This window comes from Zootoca vivipara, chromosome 1, assembly GCF_963506605.1.
Source record: "Zootoca vivipara chromosome 1, rZooViv1.1, whole genome shotgun sequence".
In the NCBI taxonomy this organism is placed as follows: domain Eukaryota; kingdom Metazoa; phylum Chordata; class Lepidosauria; order Squamata; family Lacertidae; genus Zootoca; species Zootoca vivipara.
Window position 1 is genome coordinate 4,145,921 of NC_083276.1, and position 19,768 is coordinate 4,165,688.

The 19,768-nt window shown below is 49.0% G+C and overlaps 1 protein-coding gene across 2 annotated transcripts in view; it reads left to right on the forward strand.

Moving 5' to 3' along the window:
• Positions 1-19,768, forward strand: part of NID2 (nidogen 2) — a 62,101-nt gene that overhangs the window by 19,155 nt on the left and 23,178 nt on the right. For both annotated transcript variants that reach the window (XM_060270836.1, XM_060270842.1), the window contains exons 4-10: positions 3,882-4,591; positions 7,105-7,254; positions 7,983-8,228; positions 10,222-10,422; positions 13,016-13,246; positions 17,390-17,533; positions 18,495-18,623. In XM_060270836.1, coding sequence (XP_060126819.1) covers positions 3,882-4,591; positions 7,105-7,254; positions 7,983-8,228; positions 10,222-10,422; positions 13,016-13,246; positions 17,390-17,533; positions 18,495-18,623 — 1,811 coding nt within the window. The remainder of the gene's footprint in view (positions 1-3,881; positions 4,592-7,104; positions 7,255-7,982; positions 8,229-10,221; positions 10,423-13,015; positions 13,247-17,389; positions 17,534-18,494; positions 18,624-19,768) is intronic.

Sequence of the window (19,768 nt, forward strand, 5' to 3'; positions counted from 1 at the left end):
CATGTTGAAACTACAACTCCCATCATCCTGGCCCATTGGCCATGCTGGCTGGGGAGGTGGGACAGCCACCTGTCATGGACATTTTAGTTGAGATTACTACATTGCCGGGGTTGGACTAGATGACCCTGGGGTCCCTTCCAACTCTGATTCTTTGATTCTTCTAGGTCTCTCTAACCAAGTTCCAGCATTTCAACACCTTGCATTATATGAAATCTTAAATAATAATATATGTGGTGGATACCACATATACCCTGTAAAAGGGTAAAAGAGTATTGGGAAATAATCCACAATGAATTGAAAAAAATGTTTGAAAGTACTCCCCCCCCCCAAAAAAAAAAACAGAGTCCTTTTTGTTGGGGATAATTCAGATGGAAATTCCCAGGTGTAAAAAAAGATTATTTATGTATGCCACTACTGTAGCCCATGTTTCGTTAGGCCAAAAATGGAAAATGAGCGAAGTACCAACCAAAAAAGAGTGGCAACTTAAACTGATGGAATATGCGCAGCTTGTGGACCTAACATATAGAATAGGAGAACAGGAAGAACATATGTTTAAAGAAGATTGGGAAATGACAGGCATATGTCAAGAATGCTTTGATGGTGTTTCCTGCTTGGCAGGGGGTTGGACTGGATGGCCCTTGTGGTCTCTTCCAACTCTATGATTCTATGATTCTATGTTTATTGAATATATGGGGGGAAACTGTGTACACTTGAAAATGCTGGTAGCATTAAGATAAATTCAACAGTGTAAACAAGTTTTGATGGATGTAATAATGGAATACTGAATAGTTTAATTCATGTAAAATATGCAGGGATTTATGATATGCAAATTGAACCATGGAAAGAGAATAAGGGACGCCACTGACATTTTAAGGTTGTTTAATGAATATTTTAAATTGTAAAATAGAAAACGTAATAAAAATTATACATACACACACACAAAAAGAAATCTTAGACAACATATACAATGCCCAAATAATAATGACATACGCAAGTCAGTATGTCAAAGCCAAGCAGTCCAAACATTCCTGAAATAAGACCGTGAGAGAAGCTCTCTATGTGGATACTTGTGCTGGATCAGGCCAATGCGATTCCCAAAAACTGGCGTTCAGAGACATTTACTGCCTCCAGCAGCTGAACATTGCCTTGTTTATTTATCGTGTTTCTGTCCCGTCCTCCCTCCTGAGGGACCCCGGGGAGGCCAACAAGAACGCAGCGAAGCCATGCAATTAAAATAAAAGCTAAATGAGTGAAAACATTTTAGAAGCAAGAACAATTGAGAGCATCTGAAAACAATTTAGAAGCTCACAAGGTCAAGGCTGCCAGCAACAGCATCTTTCAGCCATCAAACGCTGAGCGAACAGGAATCTTTCAGAATCCTTCTTGGAAATTAATAACAAAGGAGAAGCACCTGGCCATTCCTCAAATGGGGAGCCACCACCGAAAAGACCCTGTCATGGGTCGACACCACCTGGGTGGCACCTGCTGCTGCACCCTCCTATGGCAGCTTCCTAGAATCGTAGAGGGACCCCCAAGAGTCATCTAGTCCAGCCCCATGCAATGCAGGAATCTCAACTGCAGCATCCACGACAGGTGTTACTATTTGGAACAACTGCCATACCTTGGGTTAGGGCCGCTTCAGGCTGCATCTTTTCGGGTTGTGCTCCGCGCTGAACCCAGAAGTACCGGAATGGGTTACTTCCGGGTTTCGGCGCGCGCATGCACAGAAGTGCTAAATCACGCTTTGCGTGTGCGCTAAACTGCAACCCGCGCATGCGCAGATGTGGGTTGTGGACGTGCCCCCCGCGCGGATCACGTTCGCAACCTGAGCGTCTACTGTACATGCATATTTTTGATGCTACTTGGGGGTTGAAGGAGCAAGAGAATCTGAGCTCTGCCAAGCTGGGCTCTGAAGAGCAAATTCCCCCGCGATCTTCGGTAGGGCCTGGTCCTTTGATCGTGTGGCCAACCCATCACTGCTTCCCATGCCGGCGTTTCCTCTGCAGTGGAGCTGTTTCTGCTGTTTGCAATTAGTAACACGATCCGGGCTACCCATCCGACACGGATATCCAGACTCTGCCAGTGTGGGATGGAGCCGGACCACATTGTTTTCGCTTGTCGGCGGTCATCACGCCAAGGCAATTACACGCGCTGAGATGCCTTGGTCCTGAGCCCCAAAGGAATTCCTCGGTTGTCATAAACTCCCCCTTTCCTCCGAATCATGCTTTATTACACTGTAAGCCCTGCGGGTAAGGCTGCCTCTCGGTTTTGCCCCCCCCCCAATCTTCAGGCACAGCGTGAGTATTGAACTAATGGCAAATAAAAGCCTGTATGCTCCTGGATGGCCCACTGTCATGGATTTTTCAGCTGGGATTCCTGCATTGCGGGGGTTGGGCTAGATGGCCCCTGAGTGTCCCTTCCATCTCTACAGTTCCATGAATCTATATGAATACCAGTTTCTGAGGAGCAGCAGCAGCAGGAGAGGGCAGTGGGCTCCAGGAGGGTCTTGTTGCATGCATTCGCACCCTTCATGTTGAAGTTTATTTTATTTTATTTGAAAAAGGTGGTTGTCAATCAGTAGCCATTGGGCTTTCACCCTTCTTCCTTGGGGCTGGAGAAAGATCTCTAGAGGCCCTAAGCACTGGAAAGATTTTGGTGCCTCCGTATATATATATATCTTATTCAAAATATTTGTTGTTGTCGTTTAGTCGTCTTAGTCGTGTTCCACTCTCCGTGACCCCATGAACCAGCGCATGCCTTGGAAACTCTCACTTTCTTCTCAAAGCTTTTCCTTTTTTATGCCCATGGAGTTTTCTTGGCAAAATACTGGAGTGCTTTGCCAGTTCCTTCTCCAGGTGGATCACATTTAGTCTAAACTCTCGGCTGTGTCCTGTCCGTCTTGGGTGGCCCTTCATGGCATAGCTTATAGCTTCTCTGAGTTATTCAAGCCTCTTTGCCACAACAAGGCAGTGATCCATGAAGGGGATTCAAAATATAGGTAAAGGGGTAAAGGACCCCTGGATGGTTAAGTCCAGTCAAAGGTGACTATGGGGTTGCGGAGCTCATCTCGCTTTCAGGCTGAGGGAACTGGCGTTTGTCCACAGACAGCTTTCTGGGTCATGTGGCCAGCAGGACTAAACTGCTTCTGGCGCAACAGAACACCGTGACGGAAACCACAGCGCACGGAAACGCCGTTTACCTTACCACCGCAGTGGCACCTATTTGTCTACTTGCACTGGTGTGCTTTTGAACTGCTAGGTTGGCAGGAGCTGGGACAGAGTGACGGGAGCTCATCCCATCGTGGGGATTCGAACTGCTAACCTTCTGATCGGCAAGCCCAAGAGGCTCAGTGGATTAGACCACAGCGCCACCCGTGTCCCCATTCAAAATATACACAATAATAAACCATAAAATATATTTTTTTGTTTTTCAAAATGAAGAAAAACCTACAGTAAGATGGAAAATAGTGTTTCTTTTTGTATACTTCCACTTTATTTGTATTTGAGATTTTTTTTCTCCTACTTGTTCTAATTCCAAAGTCTTTGAGATGCCTGACATTCCTGCATTGCAGGGGGTTGGTCTACAGGACCACTGGGGACCCCTTCCGACTCTACAATTCTTTGATTCTATTATCAGATTCCCAAAACTAATCTTATGTAACACACCTGCTTCTGTACTTGAGATAAGGCTCCCAGCCTGCCTTGTTGCATAGTTGCTCTGTTGGGATTTTAAACATCCTTCAACTGAGAAAACGAATGTTCAACTGAGCAATTGGCTGAGGTTAAAAATCCGGCAATGGGAAATTTCTGTGGTGCTCCCCGCTCCATTGTCCCTTGATGTCCTAACGGTTAATTCAGCCCTGTTCTTTCCTCTTCCTTTAGGCTGAGCAACATGGGCATTCCTGGTGTCTGGGCCTTCCACATTGGCAGTGCCTCCCAGCTGGGCAACGTAGTCCCTGCCACACTCGGCGGGCTCCCCGCTGCTCCCCCGGAACTCCCCGAGACCAGCTCCACCGGCCACAACTTCCTGGAGCCGGAATACCCTGACCCCAACCTCGACTATGCAGATCCCTTCTACGACGACAGCGAAGACGATTTCGAGTACCTGCCTGTGGTGCCCACCGAGCTGCCGCTCAGACCCAGCGCCGCGTCGAACCCCGATGCGCAGGTCGACTACAGCGAGCCAAGGCATTCGGGTGCCAGTCTGGACTCTGAGCTGGAGCCCACCTCGCTCTACTCAGCACCCAGCCGCCTCCCTCCGTACCCCGAACTGGATTCGGCCCTCCTGTACCTGGCGGAGCAGTTGACGCCACCTTCTGTATTAGAAGAAAACGCAAGGACCCCGTCCCTGCCGCCGGTGTACGAGAGCCCGATTGAAGCCGTCACAGCCGTTCTGCTGAGGCAGCGTGGAGACGGGGACAGCCTAGCCCCGGAGGGAGAAGATACGGGTGACGCTTCGGAAACGGACCCGGACATTTTCCCAGACTATCCGGAGGGCGAAGTTATCCTCGAAAGCTTCCCAGACCCCCCTCCTTTCAGCCACAGGAGACGGGTTGTCGGTGTGGACGAAGACCTCCCCTTCAACCCAGACGGTAAGCTCCCGAGAGCATCTCCTTACGCCAGACCTCAGTCTCTGAAACTGCAGATTCTTAGGCAGCAGAATTAATAGCATATGCAGTAAGTGGAGTTTCGTTAACGAGCCTTTGGCCGATTATTATTCCGCAGCCTTTTAAATGTGTTTGTGGGAGGGGGAAATATTGCTCTCTTGGTTTTGCTTTCGCCATTTATTTCTGCTTCCTTCTTGCATTTTCTTCGTGTGAACCGCCCAGAGATCTTTTGATGAAGGGCGGAATATAAATTGATCAAATAATTATATGAAATCAAATAATGATGGACGTGGAGTGGAGAAAACGGGCAGAGGAAAGTTTCTCTCCCTCTCTCCTAACACTAGAACTCGCAGGCATCCCAGAAAGCTGAAGGTTGGGAGATTTAAGATGGGTAAAAAGCAGGACTTTTCCCCACAGCACATAGTGGAACTGTGGAACTCACTTTCCCAGGAGGCAGGTATGGCGACCAACCTAGATGGCTTTGAAAGAGGATCGGACAAATTCAGGGAGGAGAGGACTATCTATGGCAGGGGTCTCCAAACTAAGGCCCGGGGGCCGGATGTGGCCCGTGCACGCCAATTGTGCGCCCCCCGGCAACCCCTGCTGCCGGCTGCTCTTATCGGCGCACCGCGGTGCAGTTGCCCATCTCCGGGTCGGCGCGGTGCCAGAAATAGCTTGTGCGCACGCGCGGGCCGGAGGGCAGGGGAACTTGCTCCCATACACACACACACACAAGCTATTTCTGGTGCCGCGCCGACTTGGAAGTGCACCGGAAATGACATCTGCACATGCGCAGAAGCAATTTCCGGTGCCGCGCCAGAAAAAGCGAGTGTGCGCGCCTATGGGAGCACATTCCCCCACCCTCCGGCCCGCTGCGTGATCAGCGCCGGAGGAACCGGCCTGAAGCCGGATAAGTTTGGGGACCCCTGATCTATGGCTACTAGGCTGGATGGCTGTGCTTTGTCTCCACCCTTGGAGGCATCAGTGCTTCTGAAAAACCGCAGAAGGGGAAGAGGGGTCTTGTGTTCGAATCCTGGTTGAGAGTTCCCCCACAGACGTCTGGTTGGCCACTGGGAGACCAGAGCGCTGGACTTTGATGGTCCATTGGCCTGATACAGCAACCTCTTCTGATGTTCTCATGAGGCACGGACTCCTCTAGTCCTGAAACAGGGGAAGAGTTTGCAGGAGGGTGCGTGCATTTGAGAGAGACAGCGATAGAGAGCCAGAGAGAATCGGCAAATGCCGCCCTTCGTGGTGGTTGGGGCAGGGTGTGCATTAGAGACGGCTGTTGGCCTACCATGACAGCTGGCCCTTCAGGGATCTGCTCCAGACCAACTGGTGGATATTTAGATTGTTGTCTCTCAAGAACCGCCGTGCGAAGAATTAAGAAGCCATTAGTGGCCGCAGGGAACCCGGTGGTCGCAGCCCTCCGTCCGCACGAAACGGGATACCCCACAGCTGAGGGACGTCTGGGGCTTGCGTGCTGAGGCAGCTGCGTATCTGGCCAGACCTGATGGTGCGATTGGGGGGTGGGGGCAGAGATGTGGGGAAGAGGAAGGAAGATCTGCATCAGAGACCCTCGGCTAAATGGTCTCGGGGATGAAGGGAAATGCAGTGCCGCAACGGCTGGCCGTTCGGAGATTCCCCTTCCCTGACCCGCGGAGGTGAGCGTGGGAAGGCAGGGGCTCAGCGGAGGTTTGCAAGCCTCAACCCTGGAAACTCTGAGTTGCGTAAATGAAGTTGAATGCCAACGGAGGCGTGAGTAGCAGAGGCTGATGAATGAGAAGCACCGCTTCTAAGATCATTAAAAACAAAAAACAAAAAATGGACGGCAATGTCCTCAGGCGGTGGAACATAGGTCTGTGTGAAAATGGGAGCGTAAGAAACTGTCTTATCATTGGTCGTAGTTGTAGAACTGTAGACTTGGAAGGTACCCAAGGGTCATCTAGACCAACCCCCTGCAACGCAGGAATCTCAGCTGTGGGTCTTCTAGCAAAGCTTCCTTATATTCACCCCCATCATTCTGCCTGGACACTGAGGTCCAGCGCTGAGGACCTTATGGCTGTTCCCTCGTTGCGAGAAGCCAAGTTACATACAGCATAAAAGCAAGATTCCAAGGAATCTCTTGAACCTCCCTCTTCCCCTTTGTGGGTTCTGCTGTTAATCATTTCCTCCTGCATCTTTTATATAATAATCCAAATATTTTATCTCTCCGTTGTATCCAAAATTCACCATTAAACTACAGGTGATATTCCAATCCTCCTAACAATTTTAGTGGTCTTTAAGGTTAAGTTATAAGTTTTCCCCGTTCCTTATTAAAATGTTGGCCTTCCTGATTTCCGATTCTTCCGGAGCCAGGTGGGATTCTGAGCCCAAAGGGGGTTGGATTGCAGGACGAGCTCTGAGCTGTGTGCGGGAGGGCAAGCGGACACAGTTGCGGCAGCCCCCGCTCCCTCTGAGATATATAGAATATAAAACAACTTGCGTTTTTCATTTAGGGTTCACCTACAGCACTACCAACGTGGAGACCTGCGAGGACCACCACCGCCAGTGCTCCCTGCATGCTTTCTGCACAGATTACAACACCGGCTTCTGCTGCCACTGCCAGTCTAAGTTCTACGGGAACGGAAGACACTGCTTGCCAGAAGGTACATTGCTGCAGAAGGAGCGCTGGTGTTTACAAGTGCTGCTTTGCTCCCCATTTCCTGGGAGGGAGACTGGTGACTGGGAGCGGTCGGTGAGACCATATAACACCAGTCCTAAGAGACCTACATTGGCTCCCAGTACGTTTCTGAGCACAATTCAAAGTATTGGTGCTGACCTTTAAAGCCCTAAACCAGGCATCCCCAAACTTCGGCCCTCCAGATGTTTTGGACTACAATTCCCATCTCCCCCGACCACTGGTCCTGTTAGCTAGGGATCATGGGAGTTGTAGGCCAAAACATCTGGAGGGTCGCAGTTTGGGGATGCCAGCCCTAAACAGCCTCGTACCAGTATACCGGAAGGAGCCTCTCCACCCCCATCGTTCAGCCCTAACACTGAGGTCTAGCGCCAAGGGCCTTCTGGCGGTTCCCTCACTGTGAGAAGCAAAGCTCCAGGGAACCAGGCAGAGGGCCTTCTCGGTGGTGGCACCCACCCTGTGGAACACCCTCCCATCAGATCTCAAGGAAATAAACAACTATCTGACTTTTAGAAGACATCTGAAGGCAGCCCTGTGCAGGGAAGCTTTTTAATGTGTAATATTCTTCATATTCTGTTGGGAGCCGCTCAGTGTGGCTGGGGCAACCCTTTCAGATGGGCGGGGTGCAAACAATAAAATGATGACGATGGTGATGATGATTCTGCTTTGGCTAAAAGACTCCTCTGACTTTCTCAGGCGCTGCTCACCGTCTCAACGGCAAGGTGAGCGGAGACCTGCTGGTGGGGCAGACGCCGCTGCGCTTCGGGGAAGTGGACATGCATGCCTACATTGTTGGCAACGACGGGCGGGCTTACACGGCCATCAGCCACATCCCTCAGCCGGCCGCCAGGTCTCTGATGCCGCTGGCTCCAATCGGGGGCTTCTTTGGCTGGCTTTTTGCTCTGGAGATACCGGGCTACAAAAATGGCTTCAGGATCGCTGGTGAGTCTCCAGGGAGAACAGACAAGGGTGGACGCCAAGGGCGGGGGAACTTCAAGCCTGGGGGCCGCCAGACCTCTCAACCCATCCCTCCGGCCTCTCCCCAGGCCACAACCCTCACTAGCCCTGCTGTAGACCCTTCACATCCTGGTCATCACCTGTTTGATTTACTCCCATCCGGACGTCGGTACAGGACTCTATATACAAAAACGTCTAGGCACAGGACTACGGTATATTCCTGCGTATAAGACTACTTTTTTAACCCAGGAAAATCTTCTCAAAAGTCAGGGGTTGTCTTATACGCCGGGTCGTATTTCTTATATGGCGAGTATATCCCAAACTCTATATTTTAACTGGAAAAGTTGGGGGTCGTCTTGTAGCCTTATCAGCTATTAGGGGTCCTTTAAGTTGCACCCAAGCAGGACAGAGATAGTCAAATGACACCGGGGTTGAGTTCCAGAGAAAGAATTTAATTTCTTATTAATAAGAGACTCAAGGTGGTTAGTTCCACGACAAGAGTAAAAAAGACAATTTTACATGAGGCTTTTATACACTTCTTGATGCTCCTTTCCCCCCCTTACTCTGTAAGTGTGCGCACGCAAATTGCAAGTCCATATTAGGGAGATCCGTATCCTGTTCTTCTTGTAAACACAAGCACATGCTGACTCAACAGTAAGACTATGCGTCAAGCATAGCAGCTTCCAGCGTCAGGCTGATGAGCCTTTCTCTGTGTTCCAGACAAGGTCAGCTCTTAGCCTTGATAGCACAGAGGCACACACAGAGGCACACAACCTTTGACACATAGAGGCATAGAGGCAAAGAGGAAAGCATTTTAGGGGGAAAAAGCATCCCAGGAATATGGGGCTAAGCCACACAGTCAGAATTATACAATGCAGGCAATGCAAACTTATAGGATCCGATTTGGCTCAATAATACAATTAGCAAATCACTTTCTACAGTCTTAGACGCCCAGTCGTCTTATACGCCGGAATATACGTAGCTTTTTTTCCCTTGTGCCATCAAATTGTTGAATGTGTGGTTGTGGGCGGAAGGGAGGGCAGTTGGTGGTACGGGGTCTTTTCGCTGTGCTGTTGTATTGTGAGGGGCATAGTGTTTGCATGAGGTACATTTTTTCTTTACATTGCAATGTACTCGAAGCAAAATTCCAAGTATGGTTGATACTTGGCCAATAAATTATTCTATCTATCTATCTATCTATCTATCTATCTATCATCTATCTATAAATTATTCTATCTATAGAGTTTTATTAGAGGTTTGCAATATATGAACCCGAAGGGGGGAAATTAACACCACTTGCTGCACACACTTTTGCCTCTGGCCACAACCACCACTGGCATGTGGCCCTCGAAAACCTTTCCAGAAAGGAATGTGGCCCTCAGACTGCAAAGGGGTTACCCCCCCTCCTGGAGGATGCATTCCAGTTTCTGCAAACAAATGCTTCGCATTCCCGATGGAGCTTCTCTGGTTTCATCGAATTGTAGAGTGGGAAGGGCCCCCCTGTGTCATCTAGTCCAACCCCCTGCCATGCAGGAATCCCAGCTGATGAAGCAGATTTGAACCATTTCCCTTATTCATTTCACTTCTGCTTGCTTTGGGGGAGAGGCAATGAGCTACAAGAGGCTGCGGCAGTCCGAGCGAGCTCCTTCTCTACAGGCCTTCTCAGGGGTTAAGTTCGGCAGAGGGGTGGGAAGTGGCAGCCTGGGATTCTGCGGCGGCCCCTAAAATTGTGGGGCTCCTTCCCCACAGAGTTGCACCTGGCACCTTCATTGTCTGCCTCTACCCTGTGCAAAAGACACACCTGTTTACCTCGACTGCATTGCTTTTGTCGAACGTTGTTTTAATAATTGTGTAAGGTGTTTTTACTTGCATGGTTATGTTGCCCCAGGAACCTTATGGCAAAAGGTGGGTCAGAAAGATAATTTTAAAATGTAAATAAAAATAAAATATTCCGGGTCTTTCCCTCTCCCTGCAATAGGTGCTAAATTCACTCACCATTTCGAAGCCACTTTCTATCCAGGAGAGGAAAAGGTTTCGGTCAAGCAGACAGCCGACGGGCTGGATGCAGAGAATTACCTCAGCGTTCGGACTGAAATTCAAGGTCAGGTGCCCTACATCCCAGAGGATTTCACTGTCCACATTGCACCTTTCAAGGAGATCTACCACTACTCAGATTCAGGTATGGGGGCGAGCCTGTGCTCAGTTTGTCCGTAAGAAGCTGTGTTGTGTTTGCACTTCGCAAATCGTCTCTCTCTCCCCCCCCCCGGCGAATAGGAATCTATCAATTTCATACGCCAAGCATTCCAAAGTTCTTCAGCAGGAAAAGAACATAGTTTGCACCAAAAAAATGTGTGCTGCAAAGAGTCCCATAACCAGCAAGATGGTTGGTCAGTCCAGTCAATAGTACCAATAATAATAATAATAATAATAATAATAATAATAATAATAATAATAATAACCATAGACTCATAGAGTTGGAAGAGACCACAAGGGCCATCCAGTCCAACCCCCTGCCAAGCAGGGAACACTATCAAAGCATCCCTGACAGATGGCTGTCAAGCCTCTGCTTAAAGACCTCCAAAGGAGGAGAGTCCACCACACTCCTTGGCAGCAAATTCCACTGCCGAACAGCTCTTACTGTCAGGAAGTTCTTCCTAATGTTTAGGTGGAATCTTCTTTCTTGTAGTTTGAATCCATTGCTCTGTGTCCGCTTCTCTGGAGCAGCAGAAAACAACCTTTCTCCCTCCTTTTATGATGATGATGATGATAATAATAATAATAATAATAATAATAATAATAATAATAATAATATTTATACCCTGCTCATCTGGCTGGGTTTCCCCAGCCACACTGGGTGGCATTAAACTTCAACGCTTCTGAGCTTAGATCCAGTGGAGTGTCGGATAAGGACTTGGGAGACCAGGGTTCGAATCCCCCCCTTGGCCATGAAGCTCACTGGGTGACCTTGGACCAGTCACTCACTCTCAGCCTATCCTACCTCACAGGGTTGTTGTGGAATTAAGTGAGGAAAGGGAGAACCACGTGCGCCACCTTCAGCTCCTTGGAGAACAAGGTGGGGATATGCATGCAATAAAATAGACACACATGCCTGGCTTCCTGGAATGGAGTCTTTTGAGGCCTTCCCAGGCCTCAATCAAACCTCCCTTCTCAGGTGCAGTCTATCACAGCAAAAGCTAGTTTTTTGAGGGAAGGGACATAGCTCCGTGGGAGAACATCTGTGCTGCGAGCCGAAGGCCCTGGGTTCAATCTCTGCTGGCATCTCCAGGTGGGGTTGGGAGAGACTTGTGCTTGAAATCCTGGAGAGCAGCTGCCAGTCAGTGTAGACAGTGCTGACCTAGATGGACCAGTGCTCTGGCTCCGTAGAAGGTGGCTTCCTATGTTCCTAGCTGGAGCTAGCATCCCATATTCTTTTAAATGGCATCCCATATTCTTTTAAATGTGTTTGTGGGAGGGGGTGTTGTTGTTCTGTTGTTGTTTGTGTTTTTATTACGCATTTTGTGTTTTGATCTGGTGTTTTTAGGGCTGTATGTAAATTTAAACAAAATAAAATAAAAGGTTGGTGAGCAATTACCATCACAGCACAAACAATTCACCAGCTAGGCTCGAAGAAGCAATAATAATAATAATAATAATAATAATAATAATAATAATAATAATAATAATTTATTTATACCCCGCCCATCTGGCTGGGTTTCCCCAGCCACTCTGGGCGGCTTCCAACAGAAAGATAAAACACAGTAATCTATTAAACATTAAAAGCCTCCCTGAACAGGGCTGCCTTCAGATGTCTTCTAAAAGTCTGGTAGCTGTTTTTCTCTTTGACATCTGATGGGAGGGCGTTCCACAGGGCAGGCGCCACCACCGAGAAGGCCCTCTGCCTAGTTCCCTGCAACTTGGCTTCTCGCAACGAGGGAACCGCCAGAAGGCCCTCGGTGCTGGACCTCAGTGTCCAGGCTGAATGATGGAGGTGGAGACGCTCCTTCAGGTATACTGGACCGAGGCCATTTAGGGCTTTAAAGGTCAGCACCAACACTTTGAATTGTTCTCGGAAACGTACTGGGAGCCAATGCAATCTGTCATGTTAGCCTTTTCTCTTAAGGTGGGTGGAAGCATCTTAGTATATGAAACAATAAACACCCAAAACACCATAAAGGAAAGTCCTGGGGGGGAAAGAAGGAAGGGAGGAAGGAAGGAAGGAAGGAGGCCTGACATACTCCTGGGTGATTACAGTAACTGTACAACCGAGATAGCTCAGTCGGTGGAGCATGAGACTCTTCATCTCAGGGTTGTGGGTTCGAGTCCCACCTTGGGCAAAAGATTGCTGCATTGCAGGGGGTTGGACTAGATGGCCCTAAATGGTCCCTTCCAGCTCTACAGTTCTATGATTCTGCGATGCACACTTGTAGAGGATACAGTGGTGCCTCGCTAGACGAATTTAATTTGTTCCACGGGTCTTTTCTTATAACGAAAAATTTGTCTAGCGAATCCCATAGGAATGCATTGAATTTTATTTTTATTTTTTTTGCCCATAGGAACGCATTAATTGAATTTCAATGCATTCCTATGGGAAACCGCGATTCGCTAGACAAATTTTTCATAAAACGAATTCGTCTAGTGAGGCAAGCTCCGCTCGAAAAATCCTTTCGTTAAGCGGAAATTTCGTTAAGCAGGGCATTCGTTAAGCGAGGCACCACTGTACAGTGATTTTCTAAGACAAACCCAGCATACACCCCCTTTGCTCTCTTTCCCAGTTGTAACGTCCACGTCCTATCGGGAATATTCCCTGGTTTCCGGAAACGTCAACCAAACCTTCTCCTACCGCCTGCACCAGAACATCACCTACCAAGAGTGTCCGCATGCCCGTCACCGCAGGCTCTTCCCTGCCGCCCAGCAGCTAACCGTGGACCGCATCTTTGCCTTGTACAATGAGGAGGAGAGCGTGCTTCGCTATGCCGTCACCAACCAGATCGGACCCTTGGGAGGTAAGTTGGCTTCCAAAGGGGCTCAGGCAGATTCACAGAAGAGGCAGGAATCCCCCTGAATGCCAGTTGCTGGGAATCTGCACCAAACCACATTTTCACTGAGTCGGCCACAGACGACACTGCAGGGATGGTTTTTTGGGTGGTGGAGAATAATAATAATAATCTGAAGCTCAACATCAAAAAAACCAAGATCATGGCCACTGGTCCCATCACCTCCTGGCAAATAGAAGGGGAAGAAATGGAGGCAGTGAGAGATTTTTCTTTCCTGGGCTCCTTGATCACTGCAGATGGTGACAGCAGTCACAAAATTAAAAGACGGCTGCTTCTTGGGGGGAAAGTGATGACAAACCTAGACAGCATCTTAAAAAGCAGAGACATCACCTTGCTGACAAAGGTCTGTATAGTTAAAGCTACGGTTTTCCCAGTAGTGATGTATGGAAGTGAGAGCTGGACCATAAAGAAGGCTGATCGTCGAAGAATTGATGCTTTTGAATTATGGTGCTGGAGGAGACTCTTGAGAGTCCCATGGACTGCAAGAAGATCAAACCTATCCATTCTTAAGGAAATCAGCCCTGAGTGCTCACTGGAAGGACAGATCGTGAAGCTGAGGCTCCAATACTTTGGCCACCTCATGAGAAGAGAAGACTCCCTGGTAAAGACCCTGATGTTGGGAAAGATGGAGGGCACTAGGAGAAGGGGACGACAGAGGATGAGATGGTTGGACAGTGTTCTTGAAGCGACCAACATGAGTTTGACCAAACTGTGGGAGGCAGTGCAAGACAGGAGTGCCTGGCGTGCTATGGTCCATGGGGTCACGAAGAGTTGGACACGACTAAACGACTAAACAACAACAACAAATAATAATAATAATAATCTAGTTATACCCCACCCATCTGACTGGGTTTCCCCAGTCACGCTTGGCAGCTCCCAACAGAATATTAAAAACATGAGAAAACATCAAACATAAAAAACTTATTGATACAGGGCTGCCTTCAGATGTCTCCTAAAAGTCAGATAGTTGTACTTTTCCTCGACATCTGATGGGAGGGCATTCCACAGGGCGGGAATGATAAACCTGGTGCTTTTGTGGGCTTTTGCTTGCCATCTCCTTCGTCTCCCGGGTTTTGCAAAACGCAGCCTGTGAAAATGGCTTTCCCACGGAGCAATCCTGGAGAATGGATGAGGCTTCTTCCTGGTAGCGATACAGCGATTTCAATGTTTGAGGGGCAAGAGGTAGGAATTCCCACGGAGAGAGAGGGAGGGAGAGGGAGGGAGAGAGAGAGTTGGGGTGGTCTACTGCTCACAGCTTCATCTCTAGCAACAAAAGATGCAGTTTGTTGTTCCTCCTCCTCCCCTTCCTTGCTTCCTCCGTAAATGCACAAATGAGTTCCAGATATTGAGTTAGTAATCCAAGCTCTTTATAACCCGGTTGTTAAAATAGCCAAAGGAGGATGAAGCTGTTTGCACAACTGCAGGACCCGGGGAGATGGTTGGGAGGACAACCAGGTCAGCTTGGCCACGGCGAGAGGGACATGAGCAACTTGCAAAGATTCTGGAAGGAGATGCAGTAGTCCTGTTTTGCTTTCGTAACATCAGATGTGGGGTTCGTGTTGCAGGCTGGTTGAGATCCTGCCTGCCCTGCGAGGTTTTCAGAGAGAGGCCCCCCCTTCTCTCTCGGGAGTTAACACGCCTCCTCCGAACATTCTGCAGCCGTGCTACGATTTTTGCGTACAGCTCTGGTCACAGTGCAAAGGTGGAATTTGCCTTTGGGACTTTTTTAGTTTGGAGAAATGGCGAGTGACGGGGGAACACAATAGAAGTTTATAAAATTACAAGCGTCAGGGAGAAAGTGGACAAAGAAAAAAGTTTGGAAGATTCAGGAAGATTCATGCAGTTAAACTATGGAACTCCTTGCCACAGGATGGTCACCAACTTGGATGGCTTTAAAAGAGGACTAGGCAAACTGATAGAGGAGAAGCCCATCAATGGCTACTAGCCAGGATGGCTCGGCTCTGCCTCCATAGAAGCAAGGCTTCTGAATCCCAGTTTCTGGAAACCACAGGAAAGGAGAGGGTTCTTGTGCTCACATCCTGCTTGCAGGCTTTCCATGGCCATCTGGTTGGCCCACTGTGAGAGCAGGATGCTGGACTTGATGGCAATCTCAGTCCGACACTTTCGCCGAGCTCTCTGTGAACTGGTCTTTGGGTTTTAGCAACCTAGACTGCAGGTAAGGCTGTTCCTGTAACCGAATGCTCCTCTGTACCAAAATATAAAAACCATCCCTGTCTTTAGAAAGCTAGAATGTAAGGCAGAAGGAAGCCTCCTTGACAGACTAGATTTCTAGGAGCAGGGATATATTGATATAGATTTATAGATTTATCAATTATTTAAGCGTACATTGGCAGTCTGATGTGGTTTACCATCTCCATCAAACTGGCTGCTTTTGCTATCTGTAGTTGGAGCAATCTTGATATGTGTTCTTTAGACCGGGAGAAGGGCTGGGTGTCACCATAGGATAGAAGAAAGAGCAAAAGCAGCTGCCCCTGGCTGCTGTTTGAGGTATAAGGCCCAACTGGTTCAGCATCCTTTTCCCACGGTGGCCAGATAGGTGCCCTAAAGCAGGACCTGAGTGCCCCCTCCCTGCCCTGCACTTGTGATTCCTTTGTTCTTTAGTCGTTTAGTCGTGTCCGACTCTTCGTGACCCCATGGACCAGAGCATGCCAGGCACTCCTGTCTTCCACTGCCTCCCGCAGTTTGGTCAAACTCATGTTCGTAGCTTCAAGAACACTGTCCAACCATCTCGCCCTCTGTCGTCCCCTTCTCCTTGTGCCCTCCATCTTTCCCAACATCAAGGTCTTTTCCAGGGAGTCTTCTCTTCTCATGAGGTGGCCAAAGTATTGGAGCCTCAGCTTCACGATCTGTCCTTCCAGTGAGCACTCAGGGCTGATTTCCTTCAGAATGGAGAGGTTTGATCTTCTTGCAGTCCATGGGACTCTCAAGAGTCTCCTCCAGCACCAGAATTCAAAAACATCCATTCTTCGGCGATCAGCCTTCTTTATGGTCCAGCTCTCACTTCCATACATCACTACTGGGAAAACCATAGCTTTAACTATACGGACCTTTGTAGGCAAGGTAATGTCTCTGCTTTTTAAGAAGCTGTCTAGGTTTGTCATTGCTTTTCTCCCAAGAAGCAGGCGGCTTTTAATTTCGCAACTGCTGTCACCATCTGCAGTGATCAAGGAGCCCAAGAAAGTAAAATCTCTCACTGCCTCCATTTCTTCCCCTTCTATTTGCCAGGAGGTGATGGGACCAGTGGCCATGATCTTGGTTTGTGATTCCTAGCAACTGGTATTTAAAGGCAGACTCTGTGACGGCTAGATAATCTGTGTCTACCTTGCAAGGTTGTTGTCAGATTAAAGTGAGACCACACCTGGTATATTCTCCGGAGTACATTGGAGGAAGGAGAGTATATAAATGTAGCACGGAAACCAAGCAGCCATTTCTGCCCCCCCCCAAAGAAATACAGGGGATGGCGGAGGGAGGGGTCTCAAGCTCTGAGTCTTCCTGACTTCCTTCTGCACCTTCTCTTTAATACCTGTCTGTGTGAAGTCTGGCCAATAGCGCCTGTGGAAAAATAAAATAATCAAATAACATTGGTGCAGGGCCTGAAGCACAAAGACTCCTTTGTTATTGAATGGCACAGCTTTATATTTTGTCCCTAGCTAAAAATGAAAATAGGAGACTCTCCGCACACTTATTGGTTAACTTAAACCAGGCATCCCCAAATTGCGGCCCTCCAGATGTTTTGGCCTACAACTCCCATGATCCCTAGCTAACAGGACCAGTGGTCGGGGATGATGGGAATTGTAGTCCAAAACATCTGGAGGGCCGAAGTTTGGGGATGCCTGACTTAAACAGTTTATCACCTTCTATACAAACGGTAGTCCGGGATGAGAAATTAGGTTATTTCTTTGTTGTTTTGCATTGCCTGAACACCAGCTTCTTGGTTGGGAGATCTCATTATATGACATTGAACAAAATTAATAACAATTAATGTAAGCTATACTAAAAAAAACATACCAACATGGCTACCTACCTGTAACTAAAAAACCATACACACTCTGCTTTTCTTGTCACCTCTAGAGGACTCTGGGACAGTCACCTTGAACCCCTGCTACGATGGCACCCACTCATGCGACACGACGGCCCGCTGCCAGCCAGGGTCCGGTCTGGATTACAGCTGCGAATGCTCGGCCGGATATTGGGGTGATGGCAAGGAATGTGCGGGTGAGCATTGCTGCTGTTTCCCCCCCCCCCAGCATTGATCTCCCACTTTCCCACCAAGGAGGTAAAGGCAGGACCCGTCATTCTCCCCTCCGCGTCTTGCCTTCGCAACGACCCTGCGAGGGAGACTGGGCTGAGGGATAGTGACTGCCCCAAGGGCACCTAGTGAGCCTAAAAGGCCACGTGGGGATTCGAAGCGCCGGGGGCAGGGATGGCCACCAAGCTAAAGGTAAAGGGACCCCTGACCATTAGGTCCAGTCGTGACCGACTCTGGGGTTGCGCGCTCATCTCGCATTATTGGCCGAGGGAGCCGGCGTATAGCTTCCAGGTCATGCGGCCAGCATGACAAAGCCGCTTCTGGCAAACCAGAGCAGCATATGGAAACGCCGTTTACCTTCCCGCTGTAGTGGTTCCTATTTATCTACTTGCATTTTGATGTGCTTTCAAACTGCTAGGTGGGCAGGAGCTGGGACCAAGCAACGGGAGCTCATCCCGTCACAGGGATTCGAACCGCCGACCTTCTGATCAGCAATTTGTGAATGTCCTCCCTGTATAAAAATATACCAATGTATGCATCTTCCCAGAGTTATGTTTGTGCCCAGAGCTGTGCTAATGTAAAGGAGCGGGGGGGGGGGGGGCGAAGGATGGGAACTTCTGCCCCCGCAGCTAGAGTGATTTGAAGCCGATCTGTGTGTGTTTAGCACGCTTAAGAGGTTAAGCCTTGGAACTTTGTTTTCCCTGGAAAACATCTGGATCTGTTTGGCTCTGGTGATGTTTTTGTAGCTGGATGGGGGATGAACGTCCTGGCCGGAACGAGCCATGGGGAGGTGGAGGTCGGGGTGGGGGGCTGGGGCTGGGGAGTTGGCGGCTGTGCAGCTGATAATGTGAAATGACCCCGGAACCGCCTGGAAGAATCAGCCCGAGCGTTTTACTCCCCATTCATCCTGCCCCCCCTCCTCCTCAGATGTCAACGAATGCCAAGAGGGCCGCAGTAGGTGCAGCCAGGAGTCCGTCTGTGTCAACACCCCCGGCAGTTACCGGTGTGAGTGCCCCAGTGGATACCAGATCGCAAAGGACCGGGCCACTTGCGTAGGTAAGGGGCTAGTCCCTGGTGAGGAAGGCGTGTCCTCAACGAGGGAGGCACAAACTCCGAAATCTGGGCAGTAAGCGATGGGGAGAAAAAGGCATTGGGCGACTGTGGACAGTGGCAACCCTCGACTTACCTGCGACTTACCTTCTGCCATTAAGGGCCAATTGGGCGGGTGGGCGGGAAGAGAATTTGGAAGCTGCCTTATACTTTTGTTCTTTGGTACTCCTGCAGGTGCCACATACAGTAGTCCCCATTTTCTGCATTTGTCTGGATCGTTTAGTGTGGCAACTTTGGAACTCCCTGCCTCTTGAGACCACGCAGGCATCTTCACTTTACTCTTTTCGGCGCCCGCTAAAAACATTCCTGTTGAGACAAGCCCCCCCTCCCCCCAGACGGTTAATGTGGGTTTTAGTTTTTTCATTTCTGTATGTATGGCTGCAATATTTTTTTAATTGATTTTCTGGTTTGTTTGTTTTTTTATAAACTGCGTTAAGGTTTTGTTTTTGTTTGTTTGTTTAACGAACAAGCGGTATATAATTTTTTATGGAATGAATAGGAAAACAATCCAGATCAGTATTGGCTGCTCTGACTGGCAGCAATTTTCTGGGAACTCTAGGAGACAAGGCCTCTTTCCCAATGCTTGCTCTCTGGGTCCTTCTGCCTGCAAACTTGGTTTCTGTCGCTGAGCTGCCAAGAAATTGTTTTGGTTAGGCTTGCTCACTAATCCACATGGGGCAGGATCCGTCAGGAGGCTCTCTTGAGCAGGAATAGGCAACCTTCGGCCCTCCAGATGTTCCGGGACTACAACTCCCATGATCCCTAGCTAACAGGACCAGTGCTCAGGGATGATGGGAATTGTAGTCCAAAACATCTGGAGGGCCGAAGGTTGCCTATGCCTGCTCAAGAGAGCCTCCTGATGGAGCCTGCCCCATGTGGATTAGTGTGAGGGGGGCTGTCGTTTTGGATTTGTGTCACAGGTGCCTGAAATGTCTCGAGCCAGGCCGGCCAGCTGGGAGTCTTCCTTTGACCCCTTATTTCATGTTCCCTTGTGTGTCTTCTCCACAAGTCTTCTCTTGGCTTCAAGAGTTGGTTTGCATTGCTCTGGGTGGGCCTCAATATATGGGTGCACGTCCGGGCTCTTGTTTTGT